This window comes from Ambystoma mexicanum, chromosome 5q (genome assembly GCF_040938575.1).
Source record: "Ambystoma mexicanum isolate Mex_15411 chromosome 5q, UKY_AmexF1_1, whole genome shotgun sequence".
Lineage (NCBI taxonomy): Eukaryota > Metazoa > Chordata > Amphibia > Caudata > Ambystomatidae > Ambystoma > Ambystoma mexicanum.
In genome coordinates this window covers 580,835,066-580,856,515 of record NC_090933.1, presented here as the reverse complement: position 1 = coordinate 580,856,515, position 21,450 = coordinate 580,835,066, and the positions used below count along the sequence as shown (strand labels likewise).

At 46.4% G+C, this 21,450-nt stretch overlaps 1 protein-coding gene across 2 annotated transcripts in view; it reads right to left on the bottom strand.

The window, feature by feature from the left end:
* The window catches only part of LOC138497518 (acyl-protein thioesterase 1), a 1,189,877-nt gene that overhangs the window by 823,180 nt on the left and 345,247 nt on the right, over positions 1–21,450 (bottom strand). For both annotated transcript variants that reach the window (XM_069621049.1, XM_069621050.1), the window contains exon 5: positions 2,052–2,122. In XM_069621049.1, the coding sequence (XP_069477150.1) occupies positions 2,052–2,122 (71 nt within the window). The remainder of the gene's footprint in view (positions 1–2,051; positions 2,123–21,450) is intronic.

Genomic DNA, 21,450 nt, shown 5'->3' with positions numbered 1-21,450 from the left:
CAGACCCTGTGCAACACTGTGAAGCAACCACTGCTGTCCTGACCCTGTTTTCTGTGCGACAGAGGAGATCCGAAGAGGTCTACTCCTTCCCTTTGGCTGGTGGGATAACCAGTCCCAAGACAAACTTTGAATTGAGCCATCTCCCAAGGACCTAGGAGTTTCCAGAGCTGCTGGCCATTTCGAGTGCATTGTTGTGGAAAGGCCAAATCCATCAAAATCTTTGCTGAACCTGTCAGGACACTCCAGAGATCCGATCCGACCTGCCCAGACCCCCTTCATCAGTGTGTGGGACTGCAGGAAGCGAAGAAGATTGACTGGGCGATCCACCTCCTTTGTTGGTGCTGCAGAAAAGGCACCAAAACAGGAGAGTGAACCAAGAAGTTGCTGAAAGTTGTGCCCCAGGTTCTCCCTCAAGACTGCTGCTGAGAGATCCCGTCCATTGTCCTGCCTTCACTCATCAGACCAAGGAATCCAGAGGTCGGGGACAGAGCTGCAACATCGCTGAGCATCCAGCACAAACATTTTCTTCTAACCTAAGGTACTGTGCGGAAAGAGGTTTTGCTTACCTGATTCCAAGAAGTCGCTCCAGAGCGTTGGAGTGCACCTAGAGGTGTCCAGGGTCACTCTCCTCCGACTTAAGCTGCTACTTGTGTCCCTTCCTCAAGTCCTTAAAAGGTCTACCTTGTTAGTTGTTAAACTTGCAGCTTCCATAACACTAGAGACATAAACAAATCCACAGGAACTCTTCGTATTCTACTGCTTATAAAGACTTTGAGCCGTCTTCGAACTACCGTTAGCTAGAGTTGCGTTTTGAGACTTAAAAGACTTAATGGGTGAAGAAACCCTCTTTAGAACCTTGAACCAAGCTAATGTTAGACTAACTAACCATTTTCTCCCTTTAGGTGACTGCATATGTTTTGCAGAGTAAATGTATTACCGTATAAACTGTTAGAATCTGCAGGTGCGTGTAATAACCGATAATACAATAACATTGTCTTTTCCCTGTCTAACGTTTCTACAAATGTAACTGTGAACAAACATAAAAGTGAAAGTGCCCTTTGAAGTGTATTCTGAAGTATTCAGAAGTGTTCCAGTTTAAACATCAAAAGTATTTCAAGTGATTCTGGTGAATATATAATAAATATATAAGTTTATATAAATTATACGTGTAAGAGTTTCTTTGCTGTGCATGTCTAACTAAGGTTCAGTGTACTTACCTACAGCACACATATTCCTCTCAAGATAAGCCCGACTGCTCTGCCACTCTACCAAGGTCCTGAGTTAGTACAGACTGATACGAAGAGTTGGAGATCTACAAACCACTGGGATAGCTTGTTAAAGTCTTGCTACCAGTAGGACTTTAGGAAAACTCCCCTAACAATAGTAAACTATTTAGGAATGGTTTTGCTTTAGCATCCTGCAATATAAATCCTTGCCCCCCCCACACCCCGTCATCCCAACTGTTGTAAAGGCTAACAGTCAACAGACTCTGTACTTCATGTCTGAGTTGGATTTTGATATGTGAAAATTGCTTCACGTTATGTAATTCCATCATTTTCATTGCATTCCGTTCTTCTGATGAATTGGACTAATACTGCGAGGAGGCAATACTATTGCCTGTTTGCATCCCAAGTATAACCTGAAAGTAATTTCATTTGTAAAACAGGGTGTAGGTGGGAGCATACACACCCAACTGCCTATAAAAAGGCCCAGGCAGGTCTGCAACGTGAATTGGCCAAATAAAGGGGTTCCCCATATCTTTCCACTACACACCAATTCACTGTAACCGTTTTGAAACAATAGAAATGTGCACATGGACTTTGTACAGATAGCTTGTAAAGGACCTACACAAGCACATGATTTGTGTAAAATGCATAGATAACTGAATCCAGACCTAAAAATTGTGTTTACACAGAAAGAACTTCAACTAATAAGCCCAGCCCATTTTCTAGCATCTACACAAAGATATTCTTTGCATTGGTTATTTATGTCCCTATGCTGAATATGTGTCAACAGGCAGAAAGAACTGTACATTTCTATTTAAAACATACCATTTGCTGCTGCCTGCTTGATTCCATTAAAATCTTCTTGTGCATCTGGGGACAACCCATAAATATCAAACCTTAAAGAATAAAAAAAAAAGAATACAGCGAGTCAACAGAGGAGAAATAAACACCACACGAAGTCAGTGAATTTTCAAGGAACTAATGTGAGCACAAGAGAATAGTTGGTGCAGGGCGCAATTCACTTATACATTTCAATTAAAATTCACCGGTGTTCATGCATTTCAGTTTCTAAGATACCAGAGCTCATTTAGAGCCCTGAGCCAGCAAGGTATGACTGGTTTGCTAATGAAACATATATCGTGGGAGTTACAGGGCAGCTACAACTTCCCTTCTGCTCCTTTGGGACATAGCAATTGTTCGACTTAAAATAAAAAACAAGATAAGCCCAGAACCAAAGACAGCACGTTCAAACCAAAAGATGACATGCTGCGCAAGCAACAATTCCACGTATTTAGGGAAAAGAAAGAACGCATTTCAAAGATGAATTCTTAATGTGTACGTGAGAGTGTGTATAAAAAGAAATAACTAGGCGGCAGTCGTCACTAAGTAGGTAAGGTGAAACCTATGAACCATGACATTTCCAAAAATCTGTTGCTAATAACCTTCGACTTGTTTGAAGAATCAGGGTGACATATTCTAAAGAGAAAACATGTCCCCTTCACTGGCCTCCTCCCAAACTGGAAAGTTTGAGCCAAATTCGTCCAACAGTCGAAAAGGTAAGTGTTGACGAAAAATCTCCATAATCAGAAAGGTGCATCCTTTGAACAGGTTGGTCACAGTGAAATTCGCAGGTTGGATTTGAGCGAAATATGAAAGAGGTTGGACACAAAGCAGTCCAGATGTGTCTTTAGGTGGTTGTGTAAACCCTTCCAGTAGTATTTATTTTAAACCTGGAGAATTTGATGCCCTCTGGTCCAAATGATTTTTAATATACCTCCCAATGGACAATGTAGCCCTTGGGCATCCAGAAATGTAAAGCCTGACATGAGTAGTTTCCGTAATAATACAGCAGGAACGCAAAAAAGAAAAGTGCCAAGACCAATTGGTGAGATTTACATTTCTGGTGTGGTGTGAGGGTAGAGAAGCCTTTTTCCAGTCTGATCATTTATGTCTTTCCGTGGTAATTTCAGGACTGAAGAGAGCTTCTCACAGGAATTGGAAATTTGTCACAGGAAGAAATGAGGACAACCTATATTAGAGAAGGGGCTGATGACAGTTTGACTTTAGGGAGGGTGGGGAGACCAAAGAAGTTGGAAGGGTGCACATGTAGAGTTGGATGGGGGCTTGGGATGAGATTTTAATTTTATGGTGTTTTCATCTTTCCGCAAGAATCGAAAGACGTTGCATTCACGGAAGAGGCATTCCCATGGTAATGTGGCCAGTAGGCCATGTTTATTTACTACATAAAACAGCATGGACTTGAGCCCTGGCCAAGGACCAGTGTTTCTCAGTCTATTGTCCTAATTGGTCAACGTGTCCCAACTGTCGAAGCCTGGCTAGTGGGCATGGTTATTTACCACTAAAGGTGGGATAAGACAGAGCATAGCAAAACCATTGAAAGTCGGTGAAAAAACCTTAGTTGGGTCAATTAAGGCAAAACCACTTGCCATCCCAAAACTCATGAGACTCAGCGGGTGTTGGAAGTAACAACAACTTAAACTCGGAGACCCAACTGTTGCCCAGCCCAGGAGCATATACATGACATCACAGATGGCAATCATATCAGAAATTGCATCACAGGTGACACCAATGGGGGCGGGGAGACTCAGAGTTAAGGTTGTCTGCACTTCCCCCACCTGACCAAGTTCATGGGCTGTATTTCACCTTAACAGTCTCTTAACTAAAGGTTTTACTAAAATATATAAGTCAAACGTATGAACTCTTCAATCACTATAATTGCAAACAAATTCCAAGGCACACTGTTTAAAAGTGCAAAGATGTATTTATTTAAAAACTCACTGACGTCAAAATAAATACATGGAATTACAGAGCTTTGTTCCTAGGATGTAACAATTCATGGATGTCCATGATAAAAATCGGATTTGATTTCATTGTGAGTGAAATAAGCGATGCTGAAATTTTCACATAACAAACATTTCTTATGCCCTTATCTTATCCCCTCTAACCACCACACCTTTAGCCCTAATACTTACCTCTAAATACCCTCACTTACCTGCATTTGCCTTTCCGCATCAGGCTTCTCCCTGCATTGTCAGTTCCATCTCCCAATTATGGGTGGGAACTGATGCTGCAGAGTCCTTTACTGTCTTTTTTTTCTTTACTGTCCCCCCGCTTTCCTTATAATTAATGTAAATTCCCATAATGTTGAAGAAGGCGAGCAGGGGACAACCCAGCAAGCCCTGCTCCCCTTATGGAACAAGTTACTTACCTGTAACTGTTATTCTCCAGCATGGGTCTGGCATGGATTCACATGCTCATGAATATTCCCCGTCGTCAGGCCGGGAATCCTCGGTATAGAAAAAAATCAGTATCAGTTTTGTTTCTGATCTGTCTTTCTTAGTAGTAACCAATCACTGGTCTCTGGGTCATACTGCCCCCAGCCAATGACTGCCCTCTCCCTAAGCCCCGCCTGTGGCAGCCATCCTCAGATTTGGTAGCACGTAAAGTGGCAGAATGACCAAGTGAAGAGCCGCAGAGGGGTAGGCGGGAGGGTTCGCATGTGAATCCATGCCAGACCCATGCTGGAGAATAACAGTTACAGGTAAGTAACTTATTCCTTCTCCAGCATGGGGTCTGGCATGGATTAACATGCTCATGAATAAGAGAATACATAGCAGTAACACATGCACAACCACGGGAGGTGGCAAGGCAACAGGCTCAACATTAAGCATTTCTTACCTCCTCACCAGGCTCACCTTAAGCGAACAGGTTGCGCAGCACTGCTTTGCCGACCCTGGACTCCTCCCTGGAGTCCCGATCGACGCAGTAGAATCTTGTGAAGGTGTGCGTCGACCTCCACGTCGCAGCCCTGCAGATGTCTAGCAGGGGCACACCAGACAGGAACGTCGTGGTAGCAGCGATCGCTCTGGTCGAATGGGCTCTCAGACGGCCGGGCAGCGGTCGGTTTTCCAACCGGTGACAGTGCATGATGCAGCCGAGAGCCATCTGGAAATGGAAGTCTTCGAGAGAGCCTTCCCTTGATTCACAGTCCCAAAGTTCACAAACAGCTGTGATGTCTTCCGAAAACTCTTTGTGCGGTCCACATAGAACTTCAGCGCTCTAGATACGTCCAGCGAATGCAGAGTCCTTTCAGCCGGCGACGAAGGAGACGGGAAGAAAACTGGCAACACCAAGGGTTCGTTGAGGTGGAAGTCCGACGGCACCTTGGGCATGAAGGAGGGGTGCGTCCTCAGCACCACCCTCGTGTCGTGAAACGTCAAGTATGGCGGCTTGCAAAATAGGGCCTGGATCTCTCCCACTCGTCGTGAGGAGGTGATGGCCACGAGAAACGCGGTCTTCCACAACAGAAACTTCAACGGTGCCGAATGCATAGGCTCAAATGGGGCCCCCCCATGAGCCTGGTCAGCACCACGTTGAGCTCCCACGCCGGGGCAGGGGCCTTCACCGGCGGGAAAGATGGGAACAATCCTTTCATACATTCCTTCACCAGTCGATGAGACCACAAGGACGCCCATCCCGTAGTTCTGGTGTATCGTGAGATGGCGGCCAGATGTATCTTTTTTTTTTTTAATAAATCTTTTTTATTTGATTTTGTTAAACAGAGAACAAACAAAAAAGAAAAAGTAGCACAACAACATGAGTAAACAAGGACATTAGGAGACCTGTCATCAATGTCGCAATAAATAGCAGTTCATAACATGGCTTTCAACGGGGGGCGGAGGCAGAGAGTCCGCACCGCCCGTCCGGCAGATGTGCTGGGCGTCTCGGGTGTCCCTTGTTCTTGGCCTTGGTGTTTTATAGTTCCAATTTCCCCCATATTTTCTGGAACTTAAGGGGGGATCCCCTTGCAGTATAGATTCGCCTCTCCAGGGAGGCGCATGTGTCCGGTGTCCAGTCATTATCTCGAAAACAAAATGTCGAATTACAATAATGTCGAAACAATAATGTCGAAAACAAAAATGTCGAATTGTTTTTTTTTAATTTACATGTTTTTTTGGGGTTCCGGTGGTAAAAAAAAGGGGTAAAACATGAAAAAAAAATTAAAAAAGGGGGGTTGGGGGGGAACCCCCCCATTTCGAATTAAAATCAACAAAAAAAAGAAATTCGACATTTTTGTTTTCGACTGTATTTTTTCGACATTATGACTTTCGACATATTTGTATTCGAGATTATGACTATAAACCCATCTGTCCATTTCATTGGACCATCTGTCCATGCTTATCCTGTCTCCCGAGCCCCATGTGGCTGCCGTTAGTCTCTTTCCCGCTCCAAGTGCTATTCCCAGAAATATTCTTTCGTGTTTATTAAGGTCAGTTTCGCCTGCTATACCCAGCAGGATACGTTTGGGGTCTCTCAGGACTGTGGTGCCAAGTATTCTGGAGAGGCGGAGTAAACATGCAGTCCAAAATTCCTGCAGCACCCCACATTCCCACAACATGTGGTAGAAAGTGCCCTCCGCCCTTTTGCATCGGCCGCATTCCGTGTCGCCATCCTCTCCCTAACTGGCCATTTGCGTTCTGGAGTAGTAGGACCTGTGTAGGATTCGAAGCTGTATCAGCCTGAGTTTGGCATCGATACCTATTTCCCTTGGGGACATCAGGGCTTCCACAACCTCTTCCGCCTCCAGTGGCCCCAGGTCCTGTTCCCATTTACCCCTGAGGCTGACTAGCTCCCCGGATCCAAAGGAGTTAATTGCCTGATAGAGGGTGGAGGTTAACTTGTGAGGGATACGTTGCAGGAGTATGTTTGTTTCAAAGGGAGAGAAGGTGGGGATGTCGGTCAGGTTCGGGAATTGGGTGTTAATGGCGTGTGTGAGTTGGAGGTATCTAAAGCGGTCCATGGGTGACAGCCCGTGTTTTGTCCGCAGGGTTTCAAAGTCTATCAGTCGCCCCTCCTGGACAATGTCCGCCAGTGTGGATATCCCTTTCCTCTCCCAGATTTCAAAGTGGCCCATTTTCTGGACTTCGGGGAGGTGTGCATTACGCCAGAGGGGTTGGATCAGGGTTGGTCTGTCTTCCCAGCCGATGTATCTCCCTCCAGACCCGCTGGCTGTGACGGGACCCGGTCAGTGCTGTTCTTAGGTTCTTTGGGCTATCATATAGTATGTGCAGGGGGGGGGGGCGGTGTCCCCCGTCTCCACTCGGATATGTGGTAGCAGCGGGTCCCCATGTAGCCAATCATTTGCCACCCCAGCCTGTGCCGCCCAGTAGTATGTACAAATGTTCGGCAGTCCTATACCCCCTTCCCATACAGAACGGTAGAGCATTTTTAAAGCAATGCGCGGCTGTTTCCCTCCCCAGAGTAGTGTGCGGAGGGTCCGGTTGATATCTGCGAATGTTGTGGCCGGGATGGGGAGCGGGGCGTTTTGGAGGACATACAGGAATCTCGGGAGTGCCAGCATCTTGAATAGTGCCGCCCTCCCGAGTAATGAAAGTGGGAGGAAGTGCCAGTGGGCGACATTGTTCTCAAATTTTTTCATTATCGGGTGCAAGTTCAGTTTGGGGAAATCCTCTTGTGTCCTGTTAATTCGTATGCCCAGGTAGGTGAAACCCATTATCGAAACAGAGTATGGGCAGGGATCTGGGATTGCTTCCTCCCCTCCCTGTACCGGGAAATAAATTGTTTTCTGTGTGTTGACCCGGAGTCCCATGAAGTGTTGGTATTCCTCCAGAGTTCTGGTCACAATCGGGCAGGAGACTATAGGGTTACTAAGATATGTCAGAAGGTCATCCGCGTACAGCGAGACCCATTCCTCCCCGCCCCTTGGCCAGGCAAATCCTGTCCATTGTGTATCAGTTCTCAGCCGGATTGCCAGAGGCTCAATGGCGAGGAGAAACAACAGGGGAGAGAAGGGGCATCCCTGCCTGGTCCCCCTACTCAGCGGGAATGTGGGAGATGTTTTTCCATTGATTCTTACGGAGGCCTCGGGGAGGGAGTAAAGGAGCTTTACCCATGACATGAAATGTTGTCCAAAGCCCATGCGTTCCATTATGGCCCACAGGGCGTCCCACCCCACTGTGTTGAAAGCCTTCTCAAAGTCCACCGCAAGGAGGGCTAGCGGGGATGGGATCTCGTCTGCCCGGTCAAGGGCGATCTGACTCTACGGAGGTTCATTCGTGTGGACTTACCGGGCATAAATCCACACTGATCTGGGTGGATTAGAGATCCAATCACCGCCAGCAGTCTGTTAGCAAGGACTCTGGCTAGTGTTTTGGCCTCCCCATTTATTAAAGAAATGGGCCTGTAGGAGGATCAGGGGGTTTCTCCGGTTTGGGGATCACCACTATTGTTGTTTTTCGGAGGTCCGGGGGGAGGGTGCCCTGTTCTCTGCTGCGGAGGAACATGCTATGCATATGTTTTGTTGTCGTTCTGCTCAGTCTTTTCCACAATTCCACCGGGAACCCATTGGGGCCAGGGGTCTTTCCCATCTGTAGTTGTGAGAGGGCTTCCCCTACTTCGTCTTCGGTGATGGCTTTGTCTAACTGTTCTATCTGGGGTTCAGAGAGGCGGGGGATCGTAATCGCGTCCAGAAAGTTTGGGGTGTTTGTTGGGGGTTCTCGTATTGGTGGAGAGTATAGTTCTCTGTAGTAGTTTGCAAAGGCCCCCGCTATCTCAGCGTCCCCCGTTAGCATATCCCCATCCTGTGTTTGGATGGCCCGTACTTGTCCTTTGCTCTGCTCCCTGCGCTCCAACCACGCTAGTGTTTTAGTGGCTTTGTCTCCCCTCTCATATATCTGGCTCCGGAGCAGCCATTAGGCGGTTCGGGCATTATCTAAGGCCCTGTCTTTCAGGATTGTTTGGACTGTTACCAAGGCCACATGTGCCTCCTGGGTTCCCTCTTCGAGTAAGTGCTACTCCCGCCTAGTTACTTGGGCCTCTGCTTCGGAGATTGCCTCGTTGTGCTGTTTGCGGTGAGCTGCCACCAAGGATATTGCCCCCCCCCCCTTATAACGGTCTTGTATGCCTCCCACCTTATTATTGGGCAATCCACTGCCTCCTCATTCAGGTCGAAGTATTCCGATGTTTTATTCTCAAGCCCCTCCAGTATTTCGGGTATCCCTAAATAATAGGCATTCAGGCGCCAGGTGGGTTCCTGTTTTGTTGTTAGACCCTTGAGTTTCACCAACAGGGGGGAGTGATCAGAAATCCTGCTCGCCAGGAACTCTGCGGACAATAGTCGATGGCCCATATTTTTAGGGGTGAGGATATAATCGAGTCTGGATAGGGACCGGTGTGCGTTGGAGTAGAACGAGTAGCCTCGGTCCATTGGATGGGCTGCCCTCCATGTGTCGGATAGCCCCATTGCTTCTGCAAAGGTGCGGAGTTTGGTCGGGATGTCCGTCGCACTGTTGCCCACGTGTGTTCTGTCCTGGGCTATCTCCATGACCTCATTGAAGTCCCCCCCCTATTGCCCATGAGTCAGCTTGTTCTTCTAGTATTATGTCTTGGAGCTCGGCAAGGAGTTCCGCTGTAAGCCTGGGAGGTGCATACGCTGCAACGAGGCCCCAGGTTTCCTGACGCCAAGATGGTGTTTTTTATTGCTGCCAGATGAAAAGGCACCAGAAACATCCCTTGGGCGTCGGCCCAATGCCACAGATCCTGGGCTTCCTTGGATAGGGCAGGGGATCTGGTTCCGCCCTGCTTCCGGATGTAGAACATCGTGGTGGTGTTGTCGGTGAAGATCCTCACCACCTTGCCCTTGAGGGACAGAAGAAAAGACCTGAGGGCCCAGAACACTGCGCGGAGCTCCAAGATGTTGATGTGGAGTGACTTCTCCTCCGGGAGCCAAAGGCCTCTCGCATGAAGATCTCCGGAGTGCGCTCCCCAACCTTCCAGGGAGGCATCCGTCGTAACCATCACCTGGTGAGCTGGGGTCTGAAAGTCCATGCCCGCCGACAGATGAGAGCGGGTACCCCACCACCGGATCACCTGACGGAACATCTCATTGAGAGGGATCCTGTCCTCGAAGCTGCCCGTCGACTGGACCCAGCGGGCGTCGAGGAACTCTTGTAAGGGGCGCATCCGAAGCCTGCAAAGGCGCACCAGATAAATGCAGGAGGACATCATCCCGAGGAGGGACTTGATAGATCTTACCCTGGCCATGTCCGTGGCCAGCAGACGCTGCACCTTGCCCAGAATGGTCCTGGTCCTTTCCTCCGACCGCAAGGCCAGCCGCGCCACTGTGTCGAGCTTGGCTCCCAGAAACAGGGCGATTTGCGACGGAACCAGGTGGGATTTTGGAAAGTTGATGGAGAATCCCAGGTCCGTGAGCAGCTGGACGGTCTTCGCAGTGTGCTCCACGGCGAGCTCCCTTGTCCTTGCCCAGATGAGCCAGTCGTCCAGGTAGGGGTAGACGTGGATCCCCTGCAGGCGCAGCCGCGCCGCCACCGGTGCAAGCCACTTGGTGAACACCCTGGGTGCCGACTTCAATCCGAACAGGAGGGCCGTGAACTGGTAGTGCCGCCCTTGGACCACAAACCTGTGGAACTTTCGGTGTCTTTTTAGAATGGGGATGTGGAAGTATGCATCCTCCAAGTCCAACGACGACAGGAAATCGCCCTCCTCCAGCTGTCCCAGCACGTGCTGGAGGGTGACCATCCGGAACTTCTGTGCCTTGATGTACTTGTTCAGTCGTCGCAGGCCCAGGATGGGGCGCCATCCTCCTGTCTTCTTTTTTACAAGGAAGTACCTTGAGTAAACTCCGGAGCCCCGAAGCCTCTTTGGGATGAGCTCGATAGCACCTTTCTTGAGCATCGCCCTTACTTCCAACAGTAGTTGAGGGACGTGATTTTCCTTCCTGGCCACGGGTGGAACGCGAGGGCACTTCTTCTGAAACTCGAGGGCGTGCCCTTGGGCCAGAGCGTCCAGCACCCAACGTTCGGTGGGGATGGACTCCCACACGCTGACGAAACTCTCCAGCCGGCCTCCCACCGGGGTGCTTCGGCGGGGGCCCGACCCCACCATCGGTTCAATCTTGTTTGGAGGCCGCCTTGCCTCCTTGACCTCCCTATCGACGACGACGGGCACCACCTGACTTGCCGCGTCCCCTGTAGGTTCCTGGGACGAAGATCTTGCTGCTTGGCGGTACGTGGAGGAGCCACTTCCGGATCCCTTGGAGGCACCTTGTCTGCCTCCGGAGCTCCAAAAGGACGGCCGTCGTTGTTGGAGCACTCCGAGTGCCCAGGCAGTCTCTGTGTCTGTCTTGATGGCCTGAAGGGACTCATCAACCGCCTTCCCAAACAGGCTGTTCCCGTCGAAGGGCATGTCCAAAACCTTGGTTTGTACGTCCTGGCGGAAATCCGTCGCCTTGAGCCATCCTTGTCGTCTCAGGCAAACGCAGTTGCCCAGCTGACGGAAACCAGTGTCGGCGATGTCCGTTGCCACCGTGATGGCGTGGTCCGAAGCAATCTCACCTTCCTGTAGGATTTCAAGGGCCTCAGCCCTTTTGGCGCCCGGAAGGAAGTCCAACAGAGGGGCGATTTTGAACCACAACTCCCTGTCGTAGCGGGCTACGATAGCCAGGGTGTTGGTCGCCTTGATAGTCGTCGCTGCGGATGAGATGACCCGTCGTCCCATCGTGTCCAGCTTCCTGCCCTCGCCGTCCGGCGGGGAAGTTGATGTCGAGGCCGATGCCCCCCCCAGCTTTCTTCTTTGCCGCCGCCGAGACGACCAAATCCGGGGTAGGTTGCGTTCCCTCTTTGCCGGCGCCGTGGCAGGGTTCTTGAGGAGGGCGAGCCCCTCATCCCAGATGTCATCAAGAAGTGGTACGGCGAGGACCGTCTTCCTTTTAGCCTCGCGCCGTTGGTAAAGGAACCCTTCCTTCTTCTCTTCAGGGCAGAGCTGGAAGAGCTTGGATGCCCTGGAAATCATGGCATGAAAGGATCCAATCTCGTCGGCCGGGGATGCCCGAGCAGGGCGCGACGGGGGACACGTCCCGTCGTCACCTCCGTCGTCATCTGTACCTGTCATAGCCGTGTCAGTGCCTGTATCATCCCTGTGGGTAGTAGACCGGGGGGAGGCAGAGCAGGCCGCAGAGGTGGGAGAGGTGGCGTAGGATGCGTCCTCCTCTTCTTATGCGGTGGACTTTCCGAAGGTCCCGGCTCCGGTTCCCCCGTCGGGTCTGTCTCAGGTACCCCCGTCGGGGGGAGGGGCAACCTTGTCCTTATCTCCGAGCATAAGGACTGAATCGCTGACAAAATGGCCGCTGAAGTGTCCTGCGGCACCGGAAACGACGGGCGCGAGGGCTCTTGAGGAACCTCGTCGGCGACACCGTCGCTCTCGTTGTCGCCCTCGTCGGGATCCCTCCCGATGGGATGGGCCTCTTCCACGACTTCAATGAGCTCTTCAGAGGTCGTTTCCGTATCCACGATGGCGACCTGCCGCTCCCCCACCTTTTCCAACGAGGACTTCGTGGGGGTCTTCTCAATGGGCCTGAAAGACGACTCCCTCCGCGGTGGCAGGGAGACTCTGGGTCCTGAGGTCGCCTCCACTGGCGTAGCCTCCACAGGCTGAGACAGGGCCGCTGCGACATCGTCAATCGAGGTCTGAGCAGGGTGAATTAAGGCCATCGTCACCTTCTGTACGCCTGGGGCCTTCACCTTGGGGGGAGGGTCCGAGCCTCGCTCCCCCTCTGCTGGAATCTTCGAGATCGACCGGGGCCTCTCCAGAAGCTTCGCCGGGTTCTCGGACTTCCTCTTACCCAAGCCAGAGCGTTGGCTCGTGGTTGATGGCGCTGGGGAGGATGCGCCCTGCCTGGCAGCCAAAGAACCCAACTGTTCGGCGCTCCGGTGCCCGCGGTGCTTGGCCTTTTGTTGGGCCCCCGTCGCCGCGGCGCCCTCACAGGACTTAGAAGACCGATCGGACTTCTTTTTCTTCTTCTCGCCTGACGGGCTCTTACCTTCCAGCCAGTTGGCGAGACGGAGGTGGCGATCCTTCATGGTCCGCTCCGACATGTTCCCACAAAATGCACAGTCCTTCTCTGTGTGCGTCTTGTCCTCATGGAGACAGTAGAGGCATAACGAATGCTCGTCCTCCTTGAAAACATTCTGAAGCTGGCATCCAGGGCAGGTCCTGAACAGCTTCCCAGGCGTCGAGCTTCCTTTCTCCTGGGCCATGTCCCGGGTAGGCCTCGGAACTTCTGGAATCCTCCAAAAGCATAACTCGACGAAATCTTCACCCTTGAGGGGCGTAGAAAACTCCGAAACGGATCCCTGTTGATCGGATGTAGAAACGGTGGAGCTTGAGGCTCCATTTAACCGAAAAATGAGAAAAAATCTCCTGAAAAAGCGCGAAAATGCAGCAAAAGCTCGAGAGCTACATCACGAGGACTCCCAACACTTGAACGTGCGGTATAAATCTGAGGATGGCTGCCAAAGGCGGGGCTTAGGGAGAGGGCAGTCATTCGCTGGGGGCAGTATGACCCAGAGACCAGTGATTGGTTACTACTAAGAAAGATAGATCAGAAACGAAACTGATACTGATTTTTTTCTATACTGAGGATTTCCGGCCTGACGACGGGGAATATTCATGAGCATGTGAATCCATGCCAGACCCCATGCTGGAGAATTTACATTTTCGTTTTTTGTATATTTTTCCTGTGCTGAATTCAGCTTTTTTGTCCAATTTGGCTTTTTGTTTTTTACGATTCTTTCTAGGGCTTCCACAATTCATGCCTTGTGTGCCACACCACTGTTGGGGTTTTGTCAGGCTTTTAGCGATCTCCATTGTGGACTTACAATTTAAAGTGATCTCACAATTCAGTAACTCCATTATACATCACAAGATTCAAACAAACAAGAAAACATCTCATTATTTGATGCCTCAATGGCATGCCATTTTAACCTAGGCAAATACTTTTTAGCATTATACTTTACATTTCACTTATCGAGTCCTCAACAATAGCTTAAGTTGCAGTTGCATTACCGAGCAGATCACCTGATACATTACATAAAAAGCCCTCAATTGGAAGTGCAACAATAAACTAGTTATTGGCTTTCATAACATATATGTGTATAACAATTAATGTGATTCCAAAGGAAACAAAACCAAATTCGGACGGCAAACTACAAACCAAATTCCAGCCAAGTGGGAAAACCACTCAAAATACTGTGAAGAAATTGCTCACAAAAATAGAAAAAGAATTCTAAACAGTCTTACTAAAACACACATATGAAAAACATAATAACCGTGACACATTTTTGTATATTATTTGGGAAGATTCACAACCACTAAACATACTCCAACTAGTCCAAATTTGCAATCCTTATGAACAGTAACATATTCTTCAGGATATTTTCAACCTTTAGAAAGTGCTCCAAACATTCAAAATTACACAATCCATATATATAAGTCATCTTATTATCATGTACAACAAACCTTTTTTTGCAGTTGATATTATGGTTAATGAACCACTTTGTCTTGTTTCCATAAGGTATCATTTTTGCTGGTTTTTCCAGGGTATACATTTTACATTCTTTACATTTATCAAAACCTTTTTTGTTATTCTGGCTGCTTAACCAATTATCGGTTCTTTGAATGAACTTGGATAAGCTAGGTCCAATCAATTCTTTAACTGTTTTTGCTTTTGAAAAAGTAATATTAGGATGAATACCAATTATCTTCCTTAGATCAGGACCTGCCCGTAAAATGGACCAATGCTTCTGCAAAACGATCTGTCATGAATGCAAACTGTATTATGTGATGTATCTAACCACCTCATCCTGAGATTTCTCTGTGGACTTAGGTTTAAACAATTCATTTCTAGTTTTCAACTTGTTTTTTTGAAAAGCAATATCAATTGTCCTAGGTGCATAACCTCTAACCAAAAAAGGAGTTCCTATTGTTTGAGCTTCCTCCTGCAAATCTTATTCCTACAAACAGTTTCTCTTCGCTCTAAAAAAAACTCTCCATATGGGGTACACTTTATCAATGAACCAGGGTGATGACTCTTTGCATGTAACACTGAATTAGATGAAATAGACTTTCTGTACAGTTTGCTACACAAGTTGGAATCCTTGATAAAAAGCTGAACATCTAAAAAGATGACTTAATTAGAGCTCACTGTCGAGGATAACTCATTCAATGCTTGATGATATTCATCAAGATACTCTATAGTAGCTTTCCATAGAAGGAATAAATCGCCTATGAACCAACATCAACACACAATATATTCAGTGTACTGATCGCATTTTTCGCCTGGGTCTGCTCCCACGAACTCGTTTATACATTTGCATAGGTGGGAGCTAAAAAAGAACCCATTGCAGTTCCAGACTTTGGACAATAAAGCTGGCCCTCAAACATATAAATGTAATGCTCTAAACAGAATTTCACAAGTGTCAATATCATTTCATTGTGTTGCTTAAAACGGACAGATTTCGAGTCTTAAAAATATTTCTACACTAATCCAGTATGGTGTTTGATACTAATATAAAAGAGAGGTGACAACCAATGATGCCAAAAGAAAATCTGCCTCCCACTTTAAATCTTATCCAAAGTATCACGAATGTAAGAGTTCAAATCCTTGACAAAAAGCTGTAAAAAATAGACTAACAAATGAGTTGTGCTCTCTAGGAAGGAACCTTGCAAGGAGACCATCGGTCTTCCCGGCGGATTTTTATGCTCTGTGTATTTTGGGAATTAAAGTATAGGAGTCACTGGAAAAATCCCATTTTAAGAATAACACCTGCACAGGAGGGCGGAGCGACCTCTGACGGGCCCATAGGATCAGAGCTCAACCTCAAGTACCTTAAGACGAGATAGCTGCACCTTGAGGAGGATGGGGTGCAGGATTCTCTTACTCCAACACCAATCAATAAGGACAAGTCAATGGTTTGGCAAAGGGAAGTCTGTTTAATGACAAGTACAAGAAACGGGGAAAGAAATGGAAATCATCAGAGCTGCGATCGCCTGTCTCGCTTCAACTTCCAAATTCTTCATGCAAACAGTAACTCTTATAGCAAGATCTCATCCTCATTAACGTGTAAAACTCATAAGTTTGACATGCAATTCTATTGGTTGGAAAAGGTAACTTAAGTATAGGTACTATAACTGTATATGGTAACAGAGTGTGGGGTTTGGATAACTCTTATCGGGTGGGCGTCTATACCCATCCCTCTACATCACTCGTGATAGACGTCACTAAGAGTACGACGTCTCATTGGTTCTACTCTCTATAGGACCCTAGATTATTTGGTCCATTGTGATTGGGTGGGTTACACCCCTAGGCATAAATCTCCACTTTAATTAGCAGCATGCAGAATGGTCGCCCAGGTGCAGGATGGCCCAAGATTCACCCTGCCTCCCTTCCATCAATCAATACCCTTAGGCCTATGTGTCAATTAGGTGGCTGAGAGTGGCCTCGAACTGTAGCCTCTTATCCGGAAGAGTTTTGGCATCCTCTGGGTTTGGATGACATCAGATGTGGGCACCTCTCCGTGCCAGGCTGGTCACGTGTCTGTACACCATAGATCAGCTTCATTTTCCCTCTATTTGTATATTTGATTCTGTTCGGCCTCGCAACCCTGCCTGGCCCTCCTTATCTCGACCTTCATGGGGCAGGCTTCTATGCTCTTAAGTTTCGATTCTTCGGAGTTGCCGCTCTCCTCCCTTCCTTGGGTTGACCTCGAATTCCTAGCCATGAGCTGCTTCTTACTGAGTTTCGATTCCGCTCTTTTGTCTGACTTTGAGCTAGTTTATGAATACTGGCCTGTTTGTCCTCTATCATCCTCGGCTTAATTCTGCTTTTGTAAAATGGAGTCGCACTTGTATAATGTGCTTCTTGAGGTAGACAGAGTTGGCGGTTGCCGCTGTATCCTCCTACTAAGCATTGCAATCAATATCGTTTCCTTAGCTTCTTGCGTTCCAAGTCTATTTACAGGCATTTAGCCAGTTACATATTGCCATCCTGCTTTCAATGGTTGTGTTTCTTTATATTTCAATATCGTCTCTTCTTCTATGCTCATTACGTCATTATTTGTAACATTTCGTCTTTGTTTATCACCTTTTGGTTGTCGTTTCTTTCATCTGTGAATCTGTCCGGCCTTTGTGTCGTCACCATTCACCTTCAATAGGGGCCCTTTGGGTCTCTTCAGGGACAGTTGTAAGTGGTCTTCATTTTGCGTCAGCTGCTGGCATGGTTGTCTCAATGGGTACCATGCAGCCCATGGTTGTATGGTTATTGGCGCTTCAATAGGTATACAAGTCCTTCTGATGGGTACTGGACAGAGCCCTACTGTGGCTCCCTGTTGGTTTATTTGCTCCTTATACGTCACATATCTTGGCGAGTATGCTTCTGGCATCTCAAAATGGGTGGCTGAAGTGAAGGCCATATTTGGGACCTCCTCTACACACCTCTTCCCAATCTAAAAGATTTTTGGTTTTACACTCATTCAACAGAGAATCAAACTCAATTTTAGTGTTCAATAATTCTCGTATATTGGTCAATTCATAAAATTCTATATCTTTGAGCTGACGAGTGGCCTCTTGTAAATACAGTATTCTGTCCCAGACCACCACTCCTCCACCCTTATCCGCCTGTCTGATGATTACATTAGGATCAGTTTGTAGACTTATCACTTCTCTTTGTTCATTGTGAGATTAGAGGATTGATGCGGAACAAATAAAAAATCTCCAAGATCTTTAATTACTAGATCTTCAAACACTTCAATTTTAATGGAAACCATACCAGGATTAAATGTGGATTTAATAGTAAACCCACTTTCCCTAGGGATATCAGTCTCTATACCAAATCTCTAATAATTCTTGATCATCTAACACTCGTTCATCATCAGGTAAAGAGTCTAAACACTATAAACTCGTCCACACTCTCACCGACAATGGATTTAGTTGGTAAGGAGGTGTGTCTGGGACCAAAGCAACTTTAACTGATTTTGACAAAAAGCATTTCTTTAATTTAAGCTTTCGCAGAAATTTAAATCCATATGTGTCTGTGCAAAATCAAACGACTGAATGGGAGAAAAATTTAGATTCAATTCCAATACAGATTTTTCAAATGCAAAAATTGGTCTGTCTCATGCATTAAATATCCTCATTTTCAGATCTTCTGTCTCCCTCTCCCTGCTGCATTGTCCTCTTCCAGAGCGAGCCATCCGATTCAGAGATGTTCCTTTTCCTGCATCTCTTGCCTATTCTCATCCACCTTTTTCTCCTCTTCCTTTACCTGGTGGACGACCACTGGGTCTCCTCTCAATTCGAGTGTCTATATGTAGGTGTTGAAATCTTCTAAAAAATTGAGTTTGGTAGGTCTCAATTAGGGATCTGATGTTTCTACCTCTGAAGATGATGGTTAATTCATAGGGACTTCCGCTGATCGCTTGTCTAGTCCATTCTTTTGTAGTTCTTTAATAGGCTGATCGAAATGTTTCACAAAGTTGTATATGCGTCCTTGTTCATAATCTTTTTTGTCACGCTGACATTTATGTTTTATTTTAATCTGATCTCCCCCCCCTCAAACCTTACAAGGTTTTCTTCTATTCTAGGTGTTTTTCTTTTACATTCATCTGCTTCACTGGAATTATATAATTGTTCAATTTCGCTCATGATCCAATCAGATTTAGCAAATGTAATCAGTGTTTCCATCATGGTAAATGAACAAGTATGTTTATGAGCTGTCCATTCTTCTAACAATTCAGGATCAATATTGTATGCCTTGGAATGTGTTTGTTCTCTTACTTGTCTCTGAAATTTTAGTAATAGGTGAGTCCGTAAGTTTGGTGTAGGTTAAGTTGGTTTTCCCCAACCAATTCCTACAAGCACCCGCTGTAACTCGGGGTTAAGCACCACATTTGGGAAACTTTCTCTCTCTCTCTAAAACACTACCGGAGACTAGACATGGCCTTTGGCCATGTCTAATGTACATGTGACCCCAATATGTTTCTTTTGGACCCACTAGGTGGCCGTGGCCACTATACATGTCTTTCAGGCCGACTAGGTAGTGAGCATGGCCTTCGGCAGGGCCCACCGCATATTTTAAAACGCTACCTTTATTTCTTACTCACTTGCCCTGGCCTTCGCCCATGTCCATTGGCCCCGGCCGAGGCCGAGGCTCCTTTACATGTTACCCTAATAGCTTTCGTCCAGTCCCACTGCCATGGATTTTGGCCATTGCTCCAATAGGTTTCCTGAACCGGCCCACTAGCCTTCGTCTTTGGCTGTGGCCACTTTCCATATTACACCATCCGGTTTCTTAAAGTAAACCAGTACCCATATCCTTTGGCCACACACATTATCCCCAACCTCACTGCAGCTGTAAAATGACTCTTTGTGTATTCATTGAATGTTTTAAACTTTTTTTTCCCATAACCGTGGTTATATTTGCAATGTACCACAAATAACCTTGGTTATCCGTAAACGCCCCCAAATAACTGCAGTTATTTTCATGTCATGCACTTTCTTTCCTGGTCCCGTTTTCTACTATAACCTTGGTTATCACCAGTATATCTTGGCATATTCGAAAACCTTAGAGCTCTGAACTTGGTCCCCAGCCCCTCCCCCCCCCAAACACCAAACAACTCCCCAATTTCTCATAGTGTCCCCCCAACCCGCTCCAGCCTGATGCCTTTTCATTCTTTGTTCTTCGCCATAATGGCATTTTTTCCACTTATCGTTTTCGGCTAAACCCAGTTATACACATAACCCTGGTTATCTCTCTCATCGAACAAAACAAAATAAATGGCTTTTTCATGTCTGAAGCCTTGCTGGTGCAATGTGGGACACATATATAGATATAATTTTGGGAGAAGTGTGCACCCCTTCTCCATCAAATATTTCTTTATTTTACTTTTTATTTATACATTTATGTTCAAACGTCCAATACATATGAATATCAATACAATATACAAATTCCAACGTTTTTTAGAATGCAGAAATAAACATTGTTAAACACATTGCATAACAGAACCTAAAACTATTGTAGTAATAATTGATATCTTCATCAGTTATATTCTCATAATCATTAAAAATTCAATCTATGGACAAACACAAAATAGACAAATTCAGCACAAGATAAAAAAGAGAAGAAAAAAAAAGAAAAAAGAAAATAAAAAATCACACAAATTATTGAAGGGGCTCCATAACATGAGATATATATATCTTCCCAATACTTATTTAACATTTGATAACTCCTGCATCTCCACGGTCCAATCTTCTGTAATAGTTTTCTTTCCTAGTTTCCCAAACTCTTAGAATGATTTTCACTGCACCCATCCAGGCCTTATCAATCTATTCACTGAATTCTTTTGCAACTGAACATCTCCCACCACGAAATTGCAAGATTACATGTGCAGCTGATCTAGGCAAAGCAATGCTTAAAAATTGTGTCTATTCTATTCGGTCTAAAACCTCTCTCCAAAAAACACATGCACTTGAACAACTCCAGAGTTGATGTAACAATGTTCATCTATCATTTCCACATCCCCAACATAGATCATTGTCTATTAAATGTAATTTGTGCATTCTCACCGGAGTCCAGTAAAGCCGCCTTACAACTTTTCATTTTACTTGTCTTAAACCGGTATCCAGCTTATCTCGTTGGCCCACTTTTTAGTAAATCCTCCCAATCATCTTCCAATATCTCCAAATTAACATCTTCTGACCACGTCTCTCAATTTTGTCCAAGAATCCAAATGTACAGATTCCAAAAGGCATTAAATTCATATAGGTAGACACACCGTCCATCAAATATTTTAGCAATTACTCGATGGGATAACCCCAGACCCCTCCGGAAATCAAGTCAACGCTTTGTGCCCAAGTTATTTCGTACCTGGTCCAACCCCATCCAGTGGTTTTTGTTGTGCGCTCTGCAGAAATTGACTTTCTCCATGGGAAAATAAATGGAGTAGGCCGAAAATAGCATTTTTTTCTTTCTTAATAATTATGTAACGTGCCTTTCCCAAAATGTCCAGTCTGGGGGTAGGGGACAGTGGGGGGTGACCAATGACAAGCATGTTAGCAAAATATCAGCCAAATCCGTCATGCAAATCAAAAGTTATTAGCAATTACATTTTCGGGTTTCCAATAAAACTTGATACTCAACTACAGTGTGGCAACCCCCATAATATATATTTAAGACAGTGTTAAGATGATCGAATTCATCGCAACAAACCCATGAAATTAGCCATATTTGGGAAGTGACGATAAGCTTAATATTGATGTCCACTGTGATGTCAATTCTGATGTTATTGCCATCTGTCATATCATGTATGTATTAATTGACTGAGAAATGCAG